This window comes from Coturnix japonica, chromosome 8 (genome assembly GCF_001577835.2).
Source record: "Coturnix japonica isolate 7356 chromosome 8, Coturnix japonica 2.1, whole genome shotgun sequence".
NCBI classification, from domain to species: Eukaryota; Metazoa; Chordata; class Aves; order Galliformes; family Phasianidae; genus Coturnix; species Coturnix japonica.
Genome location: NC_029523.1, coordinates 13,162,099 through 13,181,616, shown reverse-complemented (window position 1 = coordinate 13,181,616; position 19,518 = coordinate 13,162,099). Strand labels below are relative to the sequence as shown.

Sequence of the window (19,518 nt, the reverse complement as noted above, 5' to 3'; positions counted from 1 at the left end):
CATCTCCATGTAACCCCTGATCTTAAGTGTATAAAATAAGATTGTTATGAAGTTACCAATGGCTTTTGTGAACACAAAAAGAGATTACAGGATTAATTCACATGATGGAGATCACTCTATAGCAAGTCCTTTTATTTTGCTTTGCAGATTCATGTAGTAAACAAAAAGGTAGAAATAAAAGAAATCCTATTCTAAATGCCACTTACATAATTGTATTGAGAACTGAACACCTTCAGAAGAGCACAAGACCAAACACTGCTTATCCCTTTAGATCTTGCCTGTATAAACACACAATTGATTTAACTCAATCATTTTAGCTAAACTGATGAAATCTGTGCATGGACAGAGTAGACAGGTACATAGTAAAAGGCACTGTGATTATCTTCTCTGAGACATATAGTAATTTTTTTCCACCTCCTAACAAAAAAACTTAAAACACCTACAATTATTTATTTCCCAGTCCAAGAACTCTTTGTGTTTCAATAAGACAAAGACTTGTGAATCCCACAGATTATTTTTTAAAGGAAAAAAGTGAATGATTTTGAAAAGAATGAAAATAACCTCCGAGTTGCATTACAAATATCAGCAAGCCGTTGTTTTAACTCCTCAGCAGGTGGCAGTACAAAGTTATTTACAATGTCGTATTAATCCTGTACTGTATTAAGTAATTTGTTCTTCAGTTTGCAGTAAAAGCCCCAGTGTAAGAATTATGCCAGACAGAAGACTTAACTAAGAGAAAAATAAAATAAATCAAGCTCTCTGCTTCTTCCAGTTCTTCAGGATCACTTCAGCTGCATCCAGAGTGCTGTCTTTCTGCAAAACAAGGAGTATCACTATTATTCCAAGTATGAATTCTTGAAAACAGTAGTAGTCATATTTAATATGATCATCATATTTAATATGATCCCAAATCAATATTTGGCAGTGTCACTTGCAACCTCTTAATATCCCAGCTGCTCACATTGTCATTAGCAGTCACAGCTACAAATCTATGCAATACACAAAAAATCTGATTCCTTGCAAATATTTATTAGATATGTTTGTAACAAAAAAAAAATCACGTTTTTTCTCAGTATTATCAAATTTAATTAAATTGGGTAGTCCTTATGTAAATATTTGGCATTTACACAGTGACGCACTTGGCTGCTCTATACTGGACACTTGTTGGCATAGTTTCCTAATCTTTATGTGTATAGAAGGGGTGTATAAAACTTCATGCAACCGAGCTATACTGTCTACTTAAACATAAACCCTCTGAATATGAGTAACCCACTGGTCAGTTGTATGGCTTGGCTACAACATGATGAATCATACAGGTGGGGTTTACATTGTGATTAGTGCTGTTCATCTGCAAGCTACATTAACTATCAGCAAGTTTCATTCTGGTTGTTACTGGCTCCATTTGTATCACTGTCTTTATACCTCATCCTAAGAGCTATGATAATATAAGCAGAAACTCCCATTCCTCACTGGTCCAAGCTAAGGTACAGATTCTTATACTAAAAGAGTTGTCACATTTCATTATGTTGATTCTGTGACAGAGCAATAGGAAAAACATCCTACAGCACTCAGATGACCAAAGATTATGTATGTACATGTCCCCACACACAGATTCAACAACTGAGTGAAACACAGGGAAGAACGTGTGAAAAAATCAGGTGCTCACAAAATCACAAATGTTATCTAATTCATTATTTCTCTCTTCTCAAAAAAAAAAAACAGATGAGATTCCTTCCCATGTCTTTGCTTTCTTTTATAGCTGCAAGCTCTTTGTATTTTCAGGTGAGCTAAACTTCAAGCCAACTTACTATTCTTGTTGCCGGAAACTGAACAGACATGCAGCATTTCATGTATATCATGCATCATGTAATATCATTACATGGGAATTATTCCTTGTTCTGGTTATAGGATTCACTTTAAGTGATAGCATACCCATCTCATACATTGTCAGTGTCACCACTGGTCAATAATGCTTTTACAAATCAACAAATTATCTTTTAAAAAAGGAAAGATCTAACCACCCAGTTGTCAGCTTTGTCATCCTTATTTCTGGTTTCAAGTCCCTCAGCAAAAAAGACAAAGCAACTTCTTGCTTAATTCTACACCAAACTGATTTTCTGTTTCTAAAATCACCCAATTCAGACTGGGGAGGGGGGGAATTGTAGCAGTTGTATGTTCCACTTTTAATGCCACATTGACTTTTGAGCTTTGAGTCTTCACGGGACACAAATTTACCTTAATGAAGCAAAAACGTATATATTTCTCAAATTGCCTTTTTGTCTCGGGCCCACAGAACGCTGAAAGAGGAATCGCTGAGAGTTTCTGAAGAATTAAACAGAAATATTATTATACATATATATACTGAAAACAGTTCTAAGCATGATTTTCTAAAATTCTTCCAACTTCAAGGGAAATACAATGCTGAATTTTGTTTTGGCTGACTAGGTTTAAATAAATTCACATTACTTTTCTTAAACAAAACATTTCAAAGGTGTTTTTCTACAACCAGTACTTAAGCAGAGAAAGAACAAGTGCTGGAGCTTAACACAAACCTATGAAACACATTACTGGCATGCTTAGCAATATTTAAGCCACATCATTTCCAGAAGATAGCATGAATACTAAACAATGTTTTGAATAAGCATGGTTGCACTGCTTTGGATTTCAGTAGAAAAGCATTTCTAAAACTAGAGTATAACTAGGACATCTCACCTTAGATGATATCATCCATCGGACAAATTTATAATCATAAGGTTGATTCTCATCTGCATCAGAAAGATCCACATCTAAGAGAAAGAAATTGTATGATTTTCCAGACTCCAGTGGGAAGGCATTCACCAACAGCACTACACTTAATACTTCAGAATAAAGACATATACTTTCATTAAAGAAATATAATTCAAATTATACTGAAACAGCTAACAAGTAGAGGAGATTAAGCCAAATGCTTGGCTCTCAAATCTTTTCATCATCATAGACTTTTAAGAAATAGACTATTCTTTTTTAATCCACAACCACCGCCCTACCAAAACTTTGCCAAAGCTTTGCAAAACAAGGACAGTTGTTACAATTGCAAACATTTTCCTTCAAGCTTATAAAATCCACCTCCAGGCTAAAGTCAAATAGAAAATTTAATTCCCAATTAGTATTTCTGACAGTGTTACGTGAACAAGAAAGGAGAAGATGGTTCAAAATAAAAGTAGTATTTTTGTATTTCTATATCCTAATTATCATTATTATTTTTAAACTTACTTAATGTAGAAACATCAACAATCATGAAATATCCTCCTTCTGGAACGATAGGTGTCAGCCCAACTTCTTGAAGTAGCTGAGCCATCCGATCACGCTTGCTTTCCAGCTCTCGAGGCAGTGAGTAGAAATAGCAGTCTGGGTCATCCATGCGTTTATAGTCTACCCAAAGTGCTTGTGCCAAAGCCTCCTGGAAAGACAATGTTCAAAATACTTAAGGATACTCACACACTTCCTAATGAAATCATGAGGATTTTTCTTTGATTCTGTAGTAGGATCTGGCTCTTGTTAAGCAAATCAGCAAATAAGAACTACACAAACTATATCCAATAATGTAATTTGCTAACCCAAAGCACCAACTGCTTGAGAAGTATTAATCACATACAGAAGCTCTAGACATAAGAGTTTAACACATGAATTGAAGCTACGTTTAGTGAAAATATATAAAATATATATAAATACATAATACTAGAAAATAAACTTCTTTGTCTTTATCTATACCTACCTGCAATGGAGTTGGGCAAGTATATAGTGTATTTTGATGAACTACTTGCAAATGCTTAATCAGATTCTGGGGGCCAATAGACCAACCAAGCTACAGAAAAAACACACGCATATATTATACTTACAGCAAGAACATTACTTCAGATTAACAATGAATTAAAGAAAAACTTGAGACATTTTCTAACTTTAAGAATCAGTAGTTTGCTCTGAAAAAGAACTCAGAAAAGAGCAAGTTTTAACTAACTTTATAATGCATTTATGAGATAAGAATAACAGCTTCTCTTAACATGTCTCAAAGAATATGAAGTAAACTTTCAGTTCTTCATGGAATGAGTTAGAAATTAACCAGAGCCTTTACTAGGAATGATATTGCCAATTGTTTTAGGTTCATCTCATAGGCACCCATGTCAAAGGGTGGTTCAATTATAAAGCAAGAGCTCATTACTGGATCAAGCCTACTCTCAAACAGATGCAACTCAATTGTCATGGCTCATTCTGACCACAGGTGATGAAAAAGAAAGCATTTAGCTGTAAAATGGTTCTATATTTTATTTTCCAATATGTATTTTTAAATCAAGCAAAATATTATTATTTCATACCTTAATAGTATTGAAAGAGAAACCATTCCAAAAGGTATTATCTCAATTTGAAAACATAATCACCATCACAATACTGGAAAGTTAAAAGTATGATAGCAACTGAGTCTTCTCCAAGAGTTTTGACTGATTTTGAACAAATCATACTGTGTTTATTTATATATTTTTTCCTTATAAGAATTCATTACTCAAAAGATGAGAACAGACTGAAAACACAAGCGTTCAAGTAGATAGCTGTTCCAAATGAATGGTAGCTTCACTTTTTAGAGACACACAAATTTGCCAGAAACCTTCAAAGACAGGTAACAAAAATGGAGTGTGATAAATGCAACCTGTTATTTACTTAACTCTTCCACTGATTTTCCTTACCTTCCAACCAGTTACACTGTACGTTTTCCCAGCACTTCCTATAGTTATTGTTCTTTCCCACATACCTGGTAATGTAGCTGTATATAAAATAAAATTAATTGGGTACAGGTACATTCACATATTCCATGTAATTTGAAGAGCTGTACTGCTCCTATCTAAGAACTACAGTATGTTGATATATATTTGTAGTGAGAGTATTTGAAAACTACAGCAACTGTGACAAGTGAGAAAGAATATATGGACCAAAGATTTTGGCACAAAAATAAGATTTGGATTAACAAAAGATAAAAGATAGAAAATAAGGAGAAACTTAGTTGGTGAATATGATGTTAGTTTTCCCAAACTAAGATGCAGAATTATTAGTAAGAAAGACAAAGTCTAAGAGGCTACATATTCACCTTAATATAGTATTATTTCTGATGCCTGGTAAGGGCACTATAAGCAACATTAAACCAAGCACTCCCAGTCATTTTAACAGAATTGTCCATAAAACAATTCAGTATCATTCAGTATCTCTAATCAGAAGAAGAAAATAACTTGTAAGATTCTGGTTTAGAATTCAGATATCACATGAGTCAGAAACCTGGTACAGAGTGAGTAAGTATATTACATTTTATTATACAGTTTGTACATTTTATTGTACAGTTTGAACAGGCCTAAGAGTGACATGCAGTAAGAACTAGGTAAGGGCATTGCAAGTATTAAGGAATACAAAGGAGCCTATCTCCATCTTTGTGTCTCATAGGAGACCAAACTCTTTTTTTTCTTTTCAAAGGTGATAATGGAGCAAAGGTCTCTTCTGTACACTGCTTTACCATTTTGACTCTAAATTAACCCATTTGCAGTAGAAACAGGTAAATCAAGACACAGGTCATGGACACAAAATTAGACAAAGTCAAAACTGCAGTAGCAGTTTCAGTGCTAAGCAACACTTGGCTCTTGCACATTTGTACATTATAACCGCTACCAATTAACTTATCAGTTGCTAAATTCCCTCTCTAGAGAGCTCAACACACACAGATTTTTCCAAACATAAACACTGACTTTCATAAGAAAGGTTTTGCAGCAGTTACATTCATTAGGCATAGTACAGGTCCTTGCAACTCTTCAAAAACATGCATTGTATTCTTCTGAGCACACTTGCCAAGAAAAGAAACCAAACTAGCAGGAAAGAGACTCATATTCTTATTAGCTCACCCATATTCACTCAACTGCTCTGTGACCTTGAAAACATAAAGGCAGTTTGAACAGATGCATCTTGTAGCTAGCTAGGTCAAGAGTACACATTACTTCCTAAATACATCTGAACTCACAATCTGCAAAAATAATTGAATTTCAAAGCAAATGCCCTCTAGCTGGACTGTTTTGCCACATAGTCATAGGAAATCAACCTTGGAGACAGAATGCAATGGCATTTCAAACGATAGCAGCAGCAGAAAGAGCACAGGGGAAGTATCAGCTCCATTCCTTTCACAAGCAGGTTTTAAATAAGCAAATTCTTCCGTGCCAGATGGCAGCATCAATAACATGACACCACAAGCAACTTGGACTACAATTTACTATCGTAGTGCAAACTAACACATGTAAGTCTGTTACCTGGGCTGGCACTCAGCTTGTAGAGATGTCTGTTCTTAATCCTCAGTTACAATATGCTACCTCTAAATCCTAATCATTACTTAGAGGGGGTTCACTGTTTTTACGAAGTCATATAACAATGAGAAACATGATGAAGTGCACCATGCTACAGAAAACAGCCTTAGTGACAGCACAAAGACTGTACTAATTTTACAATCTGTAATGAGCAACTCCTGTTAAATTATATTTAGGAACCACCACCAGACACTGTAAATTCATACAGTACCACTTCATATCTCTCAGAAATGAATTGCCATTGCATTGATGCAATGTGGAAAGTTTAATATGAAAACACAGAAGTTACTAAATAGAGAAATAGCACATGCCGTTTTTTTTCTTACATTTTCTTTTCGTAGATTTAAAGAAGTCTAAGAAACTGAATTTCAAAAGAACAGATCTTGCTTCTTTTACTGAAGAAACATTATTTCTCACAGGTTTATTGAAGTTTAATGATCATCCTAATAATAAAGTTAAAGATGATGTCATGGTATTGATCATAGAGTACATACTGAAATTAATAAAGCTGAGTAACCTTCCAAGCTTTAATTTTTCTCATAATCAAAAGGGAATTTTATTTTGCATGCTGAACTACAGAAAGTCTTTTGTTCAACTGTAAATGTTTTGTTTGAAGCATTAACATGGAAAGGCTGATACTAACAGACAATAAAGTTACTGTGTTTTAAGATCTCAGCACCTGTCCACTAAAACAAAGCACAACTGACAACATGAGTGTTCAAACCTGTTGTTATGGGAAAGGAAAATAAACTGATTACCTTACACCACCCACAGCGACTTTGGTTCTAAAGATGGCCATTTGCATGAACCATCTGCTAGGTCTATGAAGAAAGCTATAAACTAAACTCATTTTACTTTGTAGCTGGAACAGGATAAAGCACCAGTTACTGTGGTAACTTGGTATGATGCACTGACGCAGATTACAATCACATGAACCCAAAACATTCAACTTCCTCAGCACCTGAAGGTCTTCCAGAAGCTATCAGTCAAGTGAAGTATCTAGAAGGTATCACAACAGCCACGAGGTCAGGCCTCTTTGGAAATAGACTCATAGCCTATGCATGATGGCCAATTCAATTAACATACTACAGCTGTATGATCAACTGCTGCGTAGCTGAGCTAATAAGCATTCCAAGATCATTTAGATACAACTTCGTTTTTTATATGAATCAATTTCTACAGCAATGCTCCCACGAGAGCCCTCACTAATGGAGTTTCTTTCATTGTTATTCTTGAGATTTTAAGATAGTAAAAGAACTTCTTCCAGCAATCATTATTTTAGTGGTAAGTTTACAGTATCATTCTACAGCTGCTTCTGTGACATCACCAAAAAAAAAAAAAAAAAAAAGATAGGTACCTATTTTTATGTGTTTATTTCCCTTGTACACCAGCCACTCATACACCTCGTCACTGATGCACAGAGTATCATGTTTAATACAGAGATCAGCTATTACCTGGAGTTCTTCTCTGGTAAATACCTGGGATGCAAGAAAGTAAAGGCAATGCATTAATCACAGTATTTAAGGCATACTCTGAAATTTAAGTAGTGTTAAAGCAGGACTCTTACCTTGCCTATAGGGTTGTGTGGGGTATTCAGAATAATCGCTTTTGTTTTGGAATTAAATTTACTTGCGAGTTCAGCTGGATCTAAGATCCAATCAGCACTAGATGCAGAGTTTCCACCATTTCTCTTGGAAAAATAAATAAAAACAAAACATGCATTACTGGAATGCAACACTTGCTACTGTCTAAACAGAGATGCCCAAGTTACCATCCTCAGACACATTAGCAACCACACAGGACAACTTACCCAACCTGTTCTGCTTCCCTGGGAGGAGGTGCCTCTTAAACAGGCAGGAGGCCAAGATCAAGATAAATTACTGTGACAATGGCAGTCTTGTCCTGCCTGATGCCTGTCTCACAGCTTCCCCAAGAACCAGTTTCCAGGATCTGGTTACACACGTGCTGACCGCATAGTGTGTAATGCAGGAAGTCCAATCACATGACAGTAGAGTTTATGGCCCTTCCATTCACTAAAACAAGTTTTATGAATGCTTGGCTGGAAAGATAAATCACCACTAGACTATGATTTCAGCTCCTTCCCACCTTATCTATGTGAAAATGGTTAAAGAGTTAAAAACATCTATCACTGAGGCTCTGAAGTAACATCCTCAGTGTACACAAGGATGACAGAAGTTTGGGTCAGTTTCTGCTAAGATCAAAGAGCCTGCCTATACTAATTTTCTGACATATGCCTAGAAGGAAAGAAAAAGCAGAACCCTCAGCTCTCTCTGAGCAGGACCAACATCTTGCATCCATAAAAATCCTTGCAAGCTGCCAACATGATGCCAGAAATACCACTGTGTAAGTTCACTATATGATAATAGTTACTTTTTACCAATAAATATATCATCTACCACATAACCACTTCTTATTTAACAAGTGGATTATAGAAAATAAATTCTACTCTTTCACTATATGGGTTGCTGAAGGGATCAGAAACCAAATATTCTGAAATGCAACAGATACAGAATTTGCACTGGCACGATCATCCTTCCCACATTTCCACTGATAACATTTTCCAATCACATCCAAACAAAGGAATGTTGATCAGCTTTCAGACTGCACAAATTAAAGTAAATGAGAAAATGAGAAACACCGTCCTACCTTTTCCAGCACCAATAAAATATTTTATTTGCTTTGGATTATTATCATCTCAGACTTACACTACAGCAACCAATCTCATTTTTGTATAATTGGATATTATAAAACACTGTACAGAAGAGCATTTCCTATGACACTTCCATTCCATTAGGTATAGAACTTTATAGAACAAATAATTTTTAAAAAGCTACTCACAAATCTCAGTGGAATAAAAACAGGTTTTGCACCCGCCATCCTCACCATTGGTTCATAACAGTCATAAAACGGCTCTATTATTATTACCTGAAATTACAATAATCAATATCAGAAACAGAAAATCTTCAGTGCATGATACCATCGTAGTTCCAGATTTTCTCTGGTCATCTCACTTGGTAACATTTCTAGCATTTAAATGAGGTAACATCCTCATTTTTTTTTAAAAAAAAAAAAGAAAGAAAGAAAAAAAAAAAAATCACAGAATATTTTTCCCTTCCCGGAAGGCAAACAGCATCCCAGGCTGAATCAAAAGAAGGGTGGCCAGCAGGGCAAGGGAGGTGACTGTCCCTCTCTACTCCGCCCTTATTGGGCACCATATGGAGTATTGTGTCTATGTCTGGGGCACTCAGCTCAGGAAAGATGCGGAGCTTTCAGAACAGGTCCAGAGGAAGGCCATGAAGATGATCAGAAAACTGGAGAACATTTCCTACAAAGAGAGGCTGAAGAAGCTGGGCTTGCTCATCCTGGAAAAGAGAAGGCTCAGGGAAGACCTGATCAGGGCCTTCCAATACTTAAAAGGGAGCTTATAAGCAGGAGGAAAATCAACTTTTTACATTGGTAGGCAGCAATAGGACATGAGGGAATGGTTTTAAACTAAAAGAGGGGAGATTTAGATTAGATGCCAGGGGGAAAATTTTCAGAGAGAGAAACTGTGCATGTCCCATCCTTCCAGGTATTCAAGGTCAGGTTGGATGGGCCCTGGGCAGCCTGATCTAGTGCCTGATTTAGTGACTTGTACAGGGGAGTTGGAACTAGATGATCTTTGACATATCTTAAAAAATAAAAACAAAAAAAAGCATATAGTCTCGCATAATAATGCCCTTACACATAATAAGCACTACTCTTCTTTTTGGCAACACACACTGGATGTTTTTGTTAGTTACGTGTTACAGTCATTAACATACATTATTGGAAATGTTTGCACTGACATAAATACGCAGGACAAAGATGGGAGATAACTATAGCAAATTGTTGAACGACAGCACAGCTGCCCTAATTTATCACACGTCAGGTGGAAGTAAGTATCTGACTTGCCATGTCAGATGGAGTGTATTCCTTTCCAACACATGGATTCTACCAAGCAGCCTCCAACACAGAACTTCCAAGTATCACAGAAATCCCAAAGAATGACTTAAGTCTTTAAATTCCATCAGAAGAAAATTTTGAAATTGGAAAAAAAGACAAATTCAAGGCAAACAGCCAGGCAGAGGCTTGATAATATGAAAAGAAAAACCAAAACAAACAGAAAAAAAAAACACAACCAAAGAAAGGTTAAGAGCAGAGAAGTAAGAGAACCGTTAAAAAGCGAGAAGTGAATATTAGAGTAACAAAAAAAGGAGATAGAAGTGTGAACACACAATGTAAGTGAAAACAACAAAACACTGAAAGCAAAATGTGCAACACAACAAAAGCAGCTTTTGTTCACTGCAGACCCAAAGAAACATTCCCCCAAAATGACATTTAGTATCATTACCAAAAAGACTGACATCAGTAGCAAAGAGATGAATCGCCACAGACAGTACAGTCAATTAATCATCGTTTCTAAAAATGACTTTCCTGCCTTTCTGCTGCTTTTGCTACTATTACTCAATGGTTCAAAAACAGAACTTAGCATACAATAACTTCTCACAGGTAATACTTTGCACCATGCTTTGTTTCCTGTTGCAGACAACAGACCAGACATTTTCTTAAATAAACATACAACATCGTGTCATCTAACAGTAAGAGTAAAGAAACTGCTGCAGGTATTGCCAACCATGAAAGAAAAGGGTCTGTAAGCTGATGAACTGATAGGGAAAGCATCCAAAGGATGCCTCTAGAACTGCAAGTCAAATATGCAGAGGTCTGAATTACTTCCTGTAACTAACCAAATTACTAGAGATCAAAAAGAGGCCCAAATGTTAATAAGTGGACAAACAACAACAAAAAAAAAGCAGTCAAATTCTCTTTTTAGTGCATGTAAGTTAATATTTCAAATAAAAACTTACTTCATCTCCCTCTTCAATTAAAGCCTGTATTGTACTGAAGAGAGATCCATAGCCTCCTACTGTCACCAGGATATCTGTGAGAGGGTCAATCTTTCTTCCACAAACTCTCTCATATACTTGAGACAAGGCTTTCACCAGTGATGGATGCCCCTGCTCAAAGCAAAGAAATGCAACTGAAAGAGTTTATATATTGTCAGGAACACACCAGTTTTGTGGGGTTTTTTTTTGGGGGGGGGGTTTATTGCCCTTTCTTCCATGGATCAAAATAACATATCTTGAGGCAGAAAAAGATGAGATGGGGATTATTCTTCAAATGGGAAACTTACTCTAACACTTTCTAATCTCCGCTCAGATCTACTAACATCATGGGTAAATATTTTCTTGAAGCAGTCTCAGCTGATAGTGCACTTCTTCCTCAGCCTACTATTATCCCACTGAATTCACATTTACGCTGACAATACAAAAGGAAAATGTGTAATTTACAATCTTATAATCTGTAAATTGACTTATATTGTCATTAAAGGTTCATACAACCCCATACGTATGCTACCATTTCACTCTTGCTCAAGTATTCTGCCTTGAGGAAAACTATACAGTCTGTTGTTTAGTAACAGATAAACTACTCAGGAAAGTTAATTTGGGACAGAAGAGTAAGAACTACTAACCAACTTAAAGCAAAGTTAATTTTTTCTTTTCCCCATGGCAAGTTCTCCACTGACCTCGACTCCTCAAGTTCTACATACTTACAAAGCCTCGTGTGTACTGGTTCAGTCTGTCAACTGCTGCTGCTTTTGCCAGCTCTTCTTTTACATAGATGGGAGGGCTTATATCAGGAAGGCCTTGACCAAGATTAACAATTGAGGGATCTGCTGCCACCTTTGTAAATTCAACCCTAACAGGAAAAACAAAAATCAAACAAAAAACATATACAACACCCACATCTTAACTTTAACATATCAGATGGAATTATCTTTACTTTTATGAGAATTAGAAGACAAAATCAGTATTTTGCTTTGCCAAATTCACAGTAGTGGAAACAGTTTTAAGCAAAGTGTGCTGATGCTGAGAAGTAGAGTCTGGGACAATATTAAGCAGCCATGGGAGCCAGAGAACCCAATGAACAGTTAACTTTCTGCTCCACAGAATAACTGTCTTACAGCAGAATGGTGCTCATACACACACATACAAGAATACAGGCTTTCTGCATATAGGCAGAAATGAAACAGTTCCCTCTGCAAAATGAAGTAGACCTGAACGAGACCAAGTATATTGCATGATTTAAAGTCTAGATTTTGTCAAGTGAAGGTGTCACTTAAAGTACCCAGCCATCTCTGAGGACTGTAATTTCTGTTTTTATGACTTTCCAGTACTCTGTCAGAAACTACGCTTAAAACTCCTTAACAACTTTGTTTGTATGGGTGGGGTTTTTTTGTTTGTTGTCTTTCACTCTTGTTAACGCGTAGGTATTTGGGAAAGGGTGAAATGCAAAATTTACCCATGAAAAGAGGAAAAGAAAATACAGCATCGCAGTTCAACCAAAAATAAAAACAAATTGCTAACAACAAACGAACGATCTGAGGCTAGATGACCAAAACAACTTTGTGTTTGTATATACTTACACATATAGATACATACTTACTAACGTAAGCCCCAAGCTGTTTTCATTAACTAACCAAATCCCACCTTTACCAGTGATGACAATAGTGTTTTGTGACGAATTTAATAACTAGTAAAAAGCATACTAAGAATTTAAATTACAAAGACAAGCATAATGGCTTAAAAATAAAGTCAAATTCATTTAGTAAACAAAAAGTAAGTATTACCGAGATAACTGTTCAACTCAACTAACATTTAAATTTGAAAGTCAGCCATACTACCTCAGCCAAGAGATATACCTGTCTTTTGTGGTTTACTAGATGCACAGAAGCCTTCGCCTAATGTCTAATGCTCAGAAAAAATGTTTAACAGAATTTGGTTCATTGCTTCTGTCTTTAATGCAGGTAAGAAATATATTTCAGCGAAGACAGTGCACAGCTCTTTCTTTCTTATTGGCAATGATTACCAGTTCGGAAAGAAAATATATCAGGCAAAGAATTTCTGAAATGAGCTGATATTTTCCTTTTACTTACCACACATTGCTGTCAAGGCCTTCAATTCGTCTTGTGTTTTTGTGTCTAAAGGCCATTGTCTGCAAGATCAAAATATACAGACAGAAGGGTTTTGTTAAGAAAGACAAAGTACGATATTGTTGGATCCTGCATGACAAACCCTCCTTCGTGCTTTCTGAAATATATCACTGCCAACTGAATTCAGGTCTTACTCAAAATTATAGACACGGTCTTTCCTTTAAGCTTCTGTAATAGCTTGAACACAGACTAAGAAGAAAATAGATTAAAAGTGTTAAATCCTCATTGTTCACTATCTAAAACTGAATTGACAGCAAAGATGGATGAAGAGCATAATTTAGCTCAATATCTTCAAAAATAAAAAAAAAGATTTAAAAATAAAAATGAGAATACATACATTTATTTTTTTTTCTACAATATACTAAGATCTTAACAGTTGTTTTTCTTTCACGCCCAATCCAGTTTGGAAAGTTTTTTCTAAGCAATTTTATTTGCCAAAAAGATGGTTAGCAAGAAAATAGGAAAAACAGTTCATACTACAAAACATTAAAAACACATTAGAATATGTCTTTTTACTGTATATTCAGACCTCTACTGAAGGTCTTGGAAAACTACTTTAGAATAGACCTCTTAGACCTCCCTATAAACTTTTTAATAGCTCTGCTTTTAAAAATAATAATAATAGAGAAAAAAAAAATTGGGAAAATAAAACCATCAGATTATCAGTAGGTGCAAGCAACAAAGAAAATATTCATAAAGCAATATATGTCCATTTATATCTGGAAATCAGCTTGATGCTTGAAAAGCAATTCACATAGAAATTAAGATCCTTAGAGTCCCAAACACTGCAGTTTCTTTGAGCCTAATTTTACTAATTTTAGTGACTTTTACCACTGTTTGATATTATTAATTTTTGAAGGATTCCATACTCCAGCTACCACACTTTGAGAAGCACTAAATACCTGAGTTGCCATTACATTTAAAACTTCAACTTTGAAACAATGGGACTGACTCACAGTTGTAATTTCACACAGGCACGTGTTTGTACTCAATCTTTTCACAGTAATGAAGCCACTACGTATGTAACAAAATACATACAAAACAATAAACTAACAGATATTTTTCTGCTCATTTGTGGATTTGCATGGATTTAATTCTGACTTCATCTGTAAGAGACAAACATCCAAAGAACACCACATAGGACATGTTTTGTTTACCCTCAGGCAGCAAACAGTAACTAGACAGATACACACCATAGTTAAGAGTGAGTTATGACTGGGTGATCTGTACTACACCTATTTAAAAAACACACATAGTTTAGAAGATGAATCCAATTTTACAGTGTTTGTCTTAGTAAATATGATTAATGTCTGCCTGTACTATATAAGTACCAGTAACACAGGTTAGATTGAGCCCCTCTCTGCATACACTTTTTTTTTCTCTCCACATGCTAGACTATTACTCATACTATAACATACTAATGTTCAGCTTAAAGTAGAGTTGCAGTCTACCTTGTTACTTTGAGAAAGTGAACAAATTACACTTATAACTGATACCCCTAAGGAGCATTCTTTCTCCTAAAAGGTCATGAGAACTCAACATACCTTTTTAGTGTAGCCCAATTATGTCACAGCTTGATAATCCTCACACCCTTTTTAGGTGCAGAGATAAGGCTGCCATGACTTTAAGATACATGTTAAACTAAGAGCCATGTCCTCATCAAGCTCTAAGTCTCACCTCCTGCTTTTCCTAACACCGACTGCTTCAGATGATAAGTCAGGTGATGCTTGTATTTATCTTTTTTCATAGTACAAAGAAACTTGTGATCAAAATGAATGGCAATATGTTTAATGACAGAAACACATACTTCTACATAATTAAGTTATGAAATTCAATGTCAAAAGCTGCAAGTGAAGGCAAAATCTTAAGTAAATTCATAAATAAAGACAGGATGAGATTTCAGCTTCGTCAGTAAGTACATCCAGGTACTTAAACAGAATAAAAATACTGCACACAAAAAAAACTGACTTAAACAAAATCTGACTTCCTAAGTGGCTTCTAAGTTAAAACAAGCCTCTCACTTGAGCAAACCATGCTGCAGGTTGTCGGCATAACAGCTTCAGCAGCTGTTCTAGAGGATCTAACACATGCCTTTGATTGATCCAGCTTGCTAACTGGATGAACTCGTGTTCTGTGACCAGGGAGCAAAAATTACATTCCAGAGTTCTGTACAAAACACCAAGCGTAACCTCCAGCCACACATCAGATGGCAATGCTCTTGTTTTCTCTCAGCAAAAGAGAAATACTTAAGTTAAGTTAAACAATACTTAAGTTGAAGTTAAACAATCTCATATGCAGCTAAGCTGGGAAATTAAGGAGATTCTATTAAAAATAATAATAAGTTTGCAGTGCTTTTCTATCCCTTGTTATTGCAGCATCAAAAATCACAACTACCCCTGCTGAATTAACAGAAAGCCGAGATAGAAAGGAATTGACATACCAAAATTCTGTGATAAAGCTGGCAGGAATCAGCCTCCTATACCTCAGGTTAACGCTCTAACAATTAGGCAATCCTTTCAGCACGTAGCTGCAGCACTGACTTTAAAAACTGAAAAGGATACACAGAGTAATAACTGCCAAATTCTGTTGTGCACTTGTGGTTAAATATTTAACTTGTTAGAAAAACTTACTTTAGTCCTAATATTAAATGCTTGGGGGTCAAGGTTAACTAGAAGTAAAGAAAATACAGCTAGGGTGTATTTCTTGGCAATGTTACAAAATCAGTGTCTCTCCAAAATATTGCATGAAATAGTTTTATCGATGAAGTAGACTGAATACTTACATCAGAGGCTGAAAGCCTGATGGACCTAGAAAGTAAATTTGCTTGTAGTTGGTATGTTCCAATGGCACGGCAATAAAGGCTTCGTGAAACACAAAGCATGCCTGGATAACAAAGAAGTAAACTGAAAAAAAACCCTTATATTACAGGAACAAGTTTCCTAAACATCACTGAGCATTTTTAAAAGATAAAACCTTTTCTTCCTCTTCTTCTTCAGTGTTTTTCTTTCATTTAAATCAGTTCTAGTAAATTGTTACCACATCTTTTTGAATCAAGGATGAAACTTTAACTGATAGGGCTTAATTTTTTTTTTCTGAATCTCATATAAAATGAAGGTTTCACCTACTTGAGGGCAATAATCTTTTTATTTTTTTCCGTAGGATGAAAAATAAGACTTAAATGCAATTGAAAGTCTTTGTTAGATTCATGAAAATGTGTTTATCTAACAAAAATTGCTATCAGAGTTGACAATTCATACACAAAATAAAAAGGACCCAGCATTAAAACTGGTCTCAATTTTCAGGTGTTTCAAATTAAGCGTTCAGAAACTGAGATAATGAAAATGACCAGTCATGCTGGAGCAGCAGGTCTATGCAATTTAAATAACTAAAAAGTTTTGCCTCAGCGCCTTGGGCAAACATTAAATATTTAGCATGGCTGAAAATGGACAGCCAGAAAGGATGTTCTGCATTAAGTAACAGATTGTTCACTGGCTGCAAAAAAATGAGCCCTGTTAACTAATGTCTCCAAAAAGACATATGAGTGAATAACTAAGACAGCTTCTTCCAAGAAGTTTGTTTAAACATATGCATCAGATGACAACATGAAAGTGAACTGAATTTGTAAGAGAAAAACACAGGAGTATTTAATTAGTAAGAATGGATTTATTCCCACAAAACACTGTTCTTTACACTGAAAATGTAAATGAAAACCACCAATACTCCCTAAGGATGCCTTACATAATAAGTTTTAGAAGTATATTATTTTGCCTTCCTTTTTCCAGTACTACAAACTCAGCCTCAGTCCTGAAATTAAGGTCCTTCTGACACAATACTGAGCTGTACCTAACTCAATTAGAACCTCAAGAATATCCATACAAGCCCATGGCATTTAGTGATTTGCAAATATGTAATTCACTGATGTTTCCTTTAAAAGCAGAAACAGTAACCACGTCCTCAACTCAGGAGGCCAGAAGACTAGCAAAAATAAACAGCAATTAAATATTTCACACCAGTCAGCAGATGCTCTGAGAGACACAAAAGAAATATATATGTTTAATAAGACCTGCAACTATTTAAAGTTACTTTTAATAATAGCACTTAGTATATTTGACATAAACTTTGATAACTACAAAGACAAATACAAAAGATCGTGAAGCCCTCCTGGTTGTGTGTAACATATGGATACTATCTTACATGACTACAGCAACAGCACAACTCTCCCAGGGTCAGACGAGTGACAGAGACAACCTTACTTTTACAGCAAGCAATTACAGTAGTCATTGCAGTGTGACATGTGTCTTTACCTGGTCATTTTATACTGAGGAGTTGTAAGGTGATACAAAAGTTTTCCAAACTTGACATGCAAAGTTAACTCGCAACCTTAACAGAGGAAAAAAAAATAGAGTCTGTAAATATTGATAGCATTAGTGCCACGCTGCACCAAAAGGGAGCGTGGTACGTGGTATCTGATGAAGCATTACTTGCTGTGAGGCAATCATGCAAAACCAGCATAGCATGAAGAGCAGCAGACCTCTGTCACTGCAGTGGGGTCAGTCTCTGAAGGTACACGAAACACCTGAAGTAAAATTCAGTACCCACCTTTAATGCCAGAGAAGCGTAGAAACAGAAATTTGTATGAGGNGCCTACTTGATAACAGTCTTGCCTGTGTTGTTAACCACTTCTTTATGCTGCTGCACTGCAAAACAAATGTTCAATCTGAAGGGGAAAAAAATATTTCTGGAATATATGGAAATATTGGGAAAAAACTGGAGAAGAAAAAAAAAAAAACAGTTTCAATGCTCCTCCCTCTTTTGCAACATGGAATGCTCGCTTTTAAGCACAAATTTAAGGAAATCAAGGCAAAGGCCTGCTACAGTCCCCACCCCCAGGCCTCGCAAAGAAAATACAACCTACTCTCCTTTCTCACACATTCCCGTTATTACTTCATATAACATGTTAACACATAACACGGGCTCAAAATAATTGTTTACTGTTACTTTTAGGATCAGCGCACACTTAATAATTAGCTCTGTACATGTTTTATCAATTAGATGTTTTATAATGTCCTCTGGTAACTTTTTCTCATCCCAATAAAGTTCCCTACAGTAAAGTTACAAAGCGCTTCTGATTAACTCATTTCCTCCCTCCCCTCCTTTGAAACTACAGGCCAAGTGCTGCTGTTCCTTCATATTTACCTTCAGCTATAACACCTCTATAAAAACGCCCTTGGGCTTGACAAGCTTACATACAGTCAGAGCCTTTCATCTGGTGGGTTTTCTCCACGCAGAGTGTTCTCATTCTGCAGTCCCAGTGACAATCATATTATTAGAAACAGCACTACCCTTCAGCTCCCACAATGCAAATACAGCCACTGCTATGCTCCTACTTAACACCTGTTGGATACACAAATGTAAAAGAACGTCCTATCTCAAACAAACTTTATGAATCCTCTTAAAGACTGAATTATCATACCCAACCAGAGAAGGAAAGCATTGGAGGCAGCGAGGATGACACCCTAAGTACCCCACAACACTTTTTCTGCCACACAGAAGCAATTTATGACAGACCAGGCCTAGAGAACTGTTGTTGAAATCGCTGACTAGTGGGAAGCTGGGTATTTTAATGAAGGCCACTGAACCTTAACAACTGCTGCACATGACAACATTTTGTCCCTTTCTTTCCCATACTCTGCGAAACCAAGCACAGAGAAGCAAACTTCACAACGCAAAATGAGGAGAGGGATCAGATGGAGCTTTGTTTCACTTAGATGTTTACACTTATTACTGTGATCCCCCACATACTGTAGCTGTGGAACTTAGGCATTTCACACTGCATGTATTGTTACATTAACACCCACCTACCAAAGCGTACTCTCAACGTGAAACACCCCGAGCTCGCAGCTGGAAAGGCACCAGCCCCACTGACCTGCCCGCTCCAGCCCGCTCTGCCGCCTCAGCCCCCGGCTGCACACAGGCCCAAAAAGCAGCTTGGGGAGGAGCCTCCAGGCACCCTCTCGAAGCGGCCTGCCGCACCTCCGGCGGCCCGGGACCCCTCCT

The 19,518-nt window shown here is 36.3% G+C and overlaps 1 protein-coding gene across 8 annotated transcripts; it reads right to left on the bottom strand.

Moving 5' to 3' along the window:
• Nucleotides 1-96: 96 nt before the first annotated feature.
• Nucleotides 97-19,505, bottom strand: KYAT3 (kynurenine aminotransferase 3). Of its 8 annotated transcripts, none has more exons than XM_015870073.2 (15): nucleotides 19,388-19,505; nucleotides 17,766-17,841; nucleotides 16,244-16,344; nucleotides 13,405-13,463; nucleotides 12,023-12,167; nucleotides 11,276-11,425; nucleotides 9,228-9,314; nucleotides 7,936-8,058; nucleotides 7,726-7,846; nucleotides 4,719-4,795; nucleotides 3,755-3,844; nucleotides 3,253-3,439; nucleotides 2,713-2,786; nucleotides 2,236-2,322; nucleotides 97-813 (listed from the first exon to the last, which is right to left on the bottom strand). In XM_015870073.2, exons 3-15 carry the CDS (start codon nucleotides 16,340-16,342, stop codon nucleotides 751-753), a joined length of 1,362 nt encoding a protein of 453 aa, XP_015725559.1. In that variant the 5' UTR covers nucleotides 16,343-16,344; nucleotides 17,766-17,841; nucleotides 19,388-19,505; the 3' UTR covers nucleotides 97-750. The 8 variants fall into 8 exon arrangements, with proteins under 8 accessions (XP_015725559.1, XP_015725561.1, XP_015725560.1 ...); XM_015870075.2 differs by having other exon boundaries at nucleotides 19,324-19,416; XM_015870074.2 differs by lacking the exon at nucleotides 19,388-19,505 and adding an exon at nucleotides 19,320-19,349.
• Nucleotides 19,506-19,518: the final 13 nt, after the last annotated feature.

Coding starts and splice junctions, on each gene's coding strand:
- KYAT3 (XM_015870073.2), bottom strand. CDS start 16,342: ATGCTTTGTGTTTCACGAAGCCTTTATTGCCGTGCCATTGGAACATAC. Junction 8,059..9,227: donor TTTTTATTCCACTGAGATTT/GTGAGTAGCTTT, acceptor TATTTTTCCAAG/AGAAATGGTGGAAACTCTGC. Junction 4,796..7,725: donor AAATAAACACATAAAAATAG/GTACCTATCTTT, acceptor TTTTATATACAG/CTACATTACCAGGTATGTGG.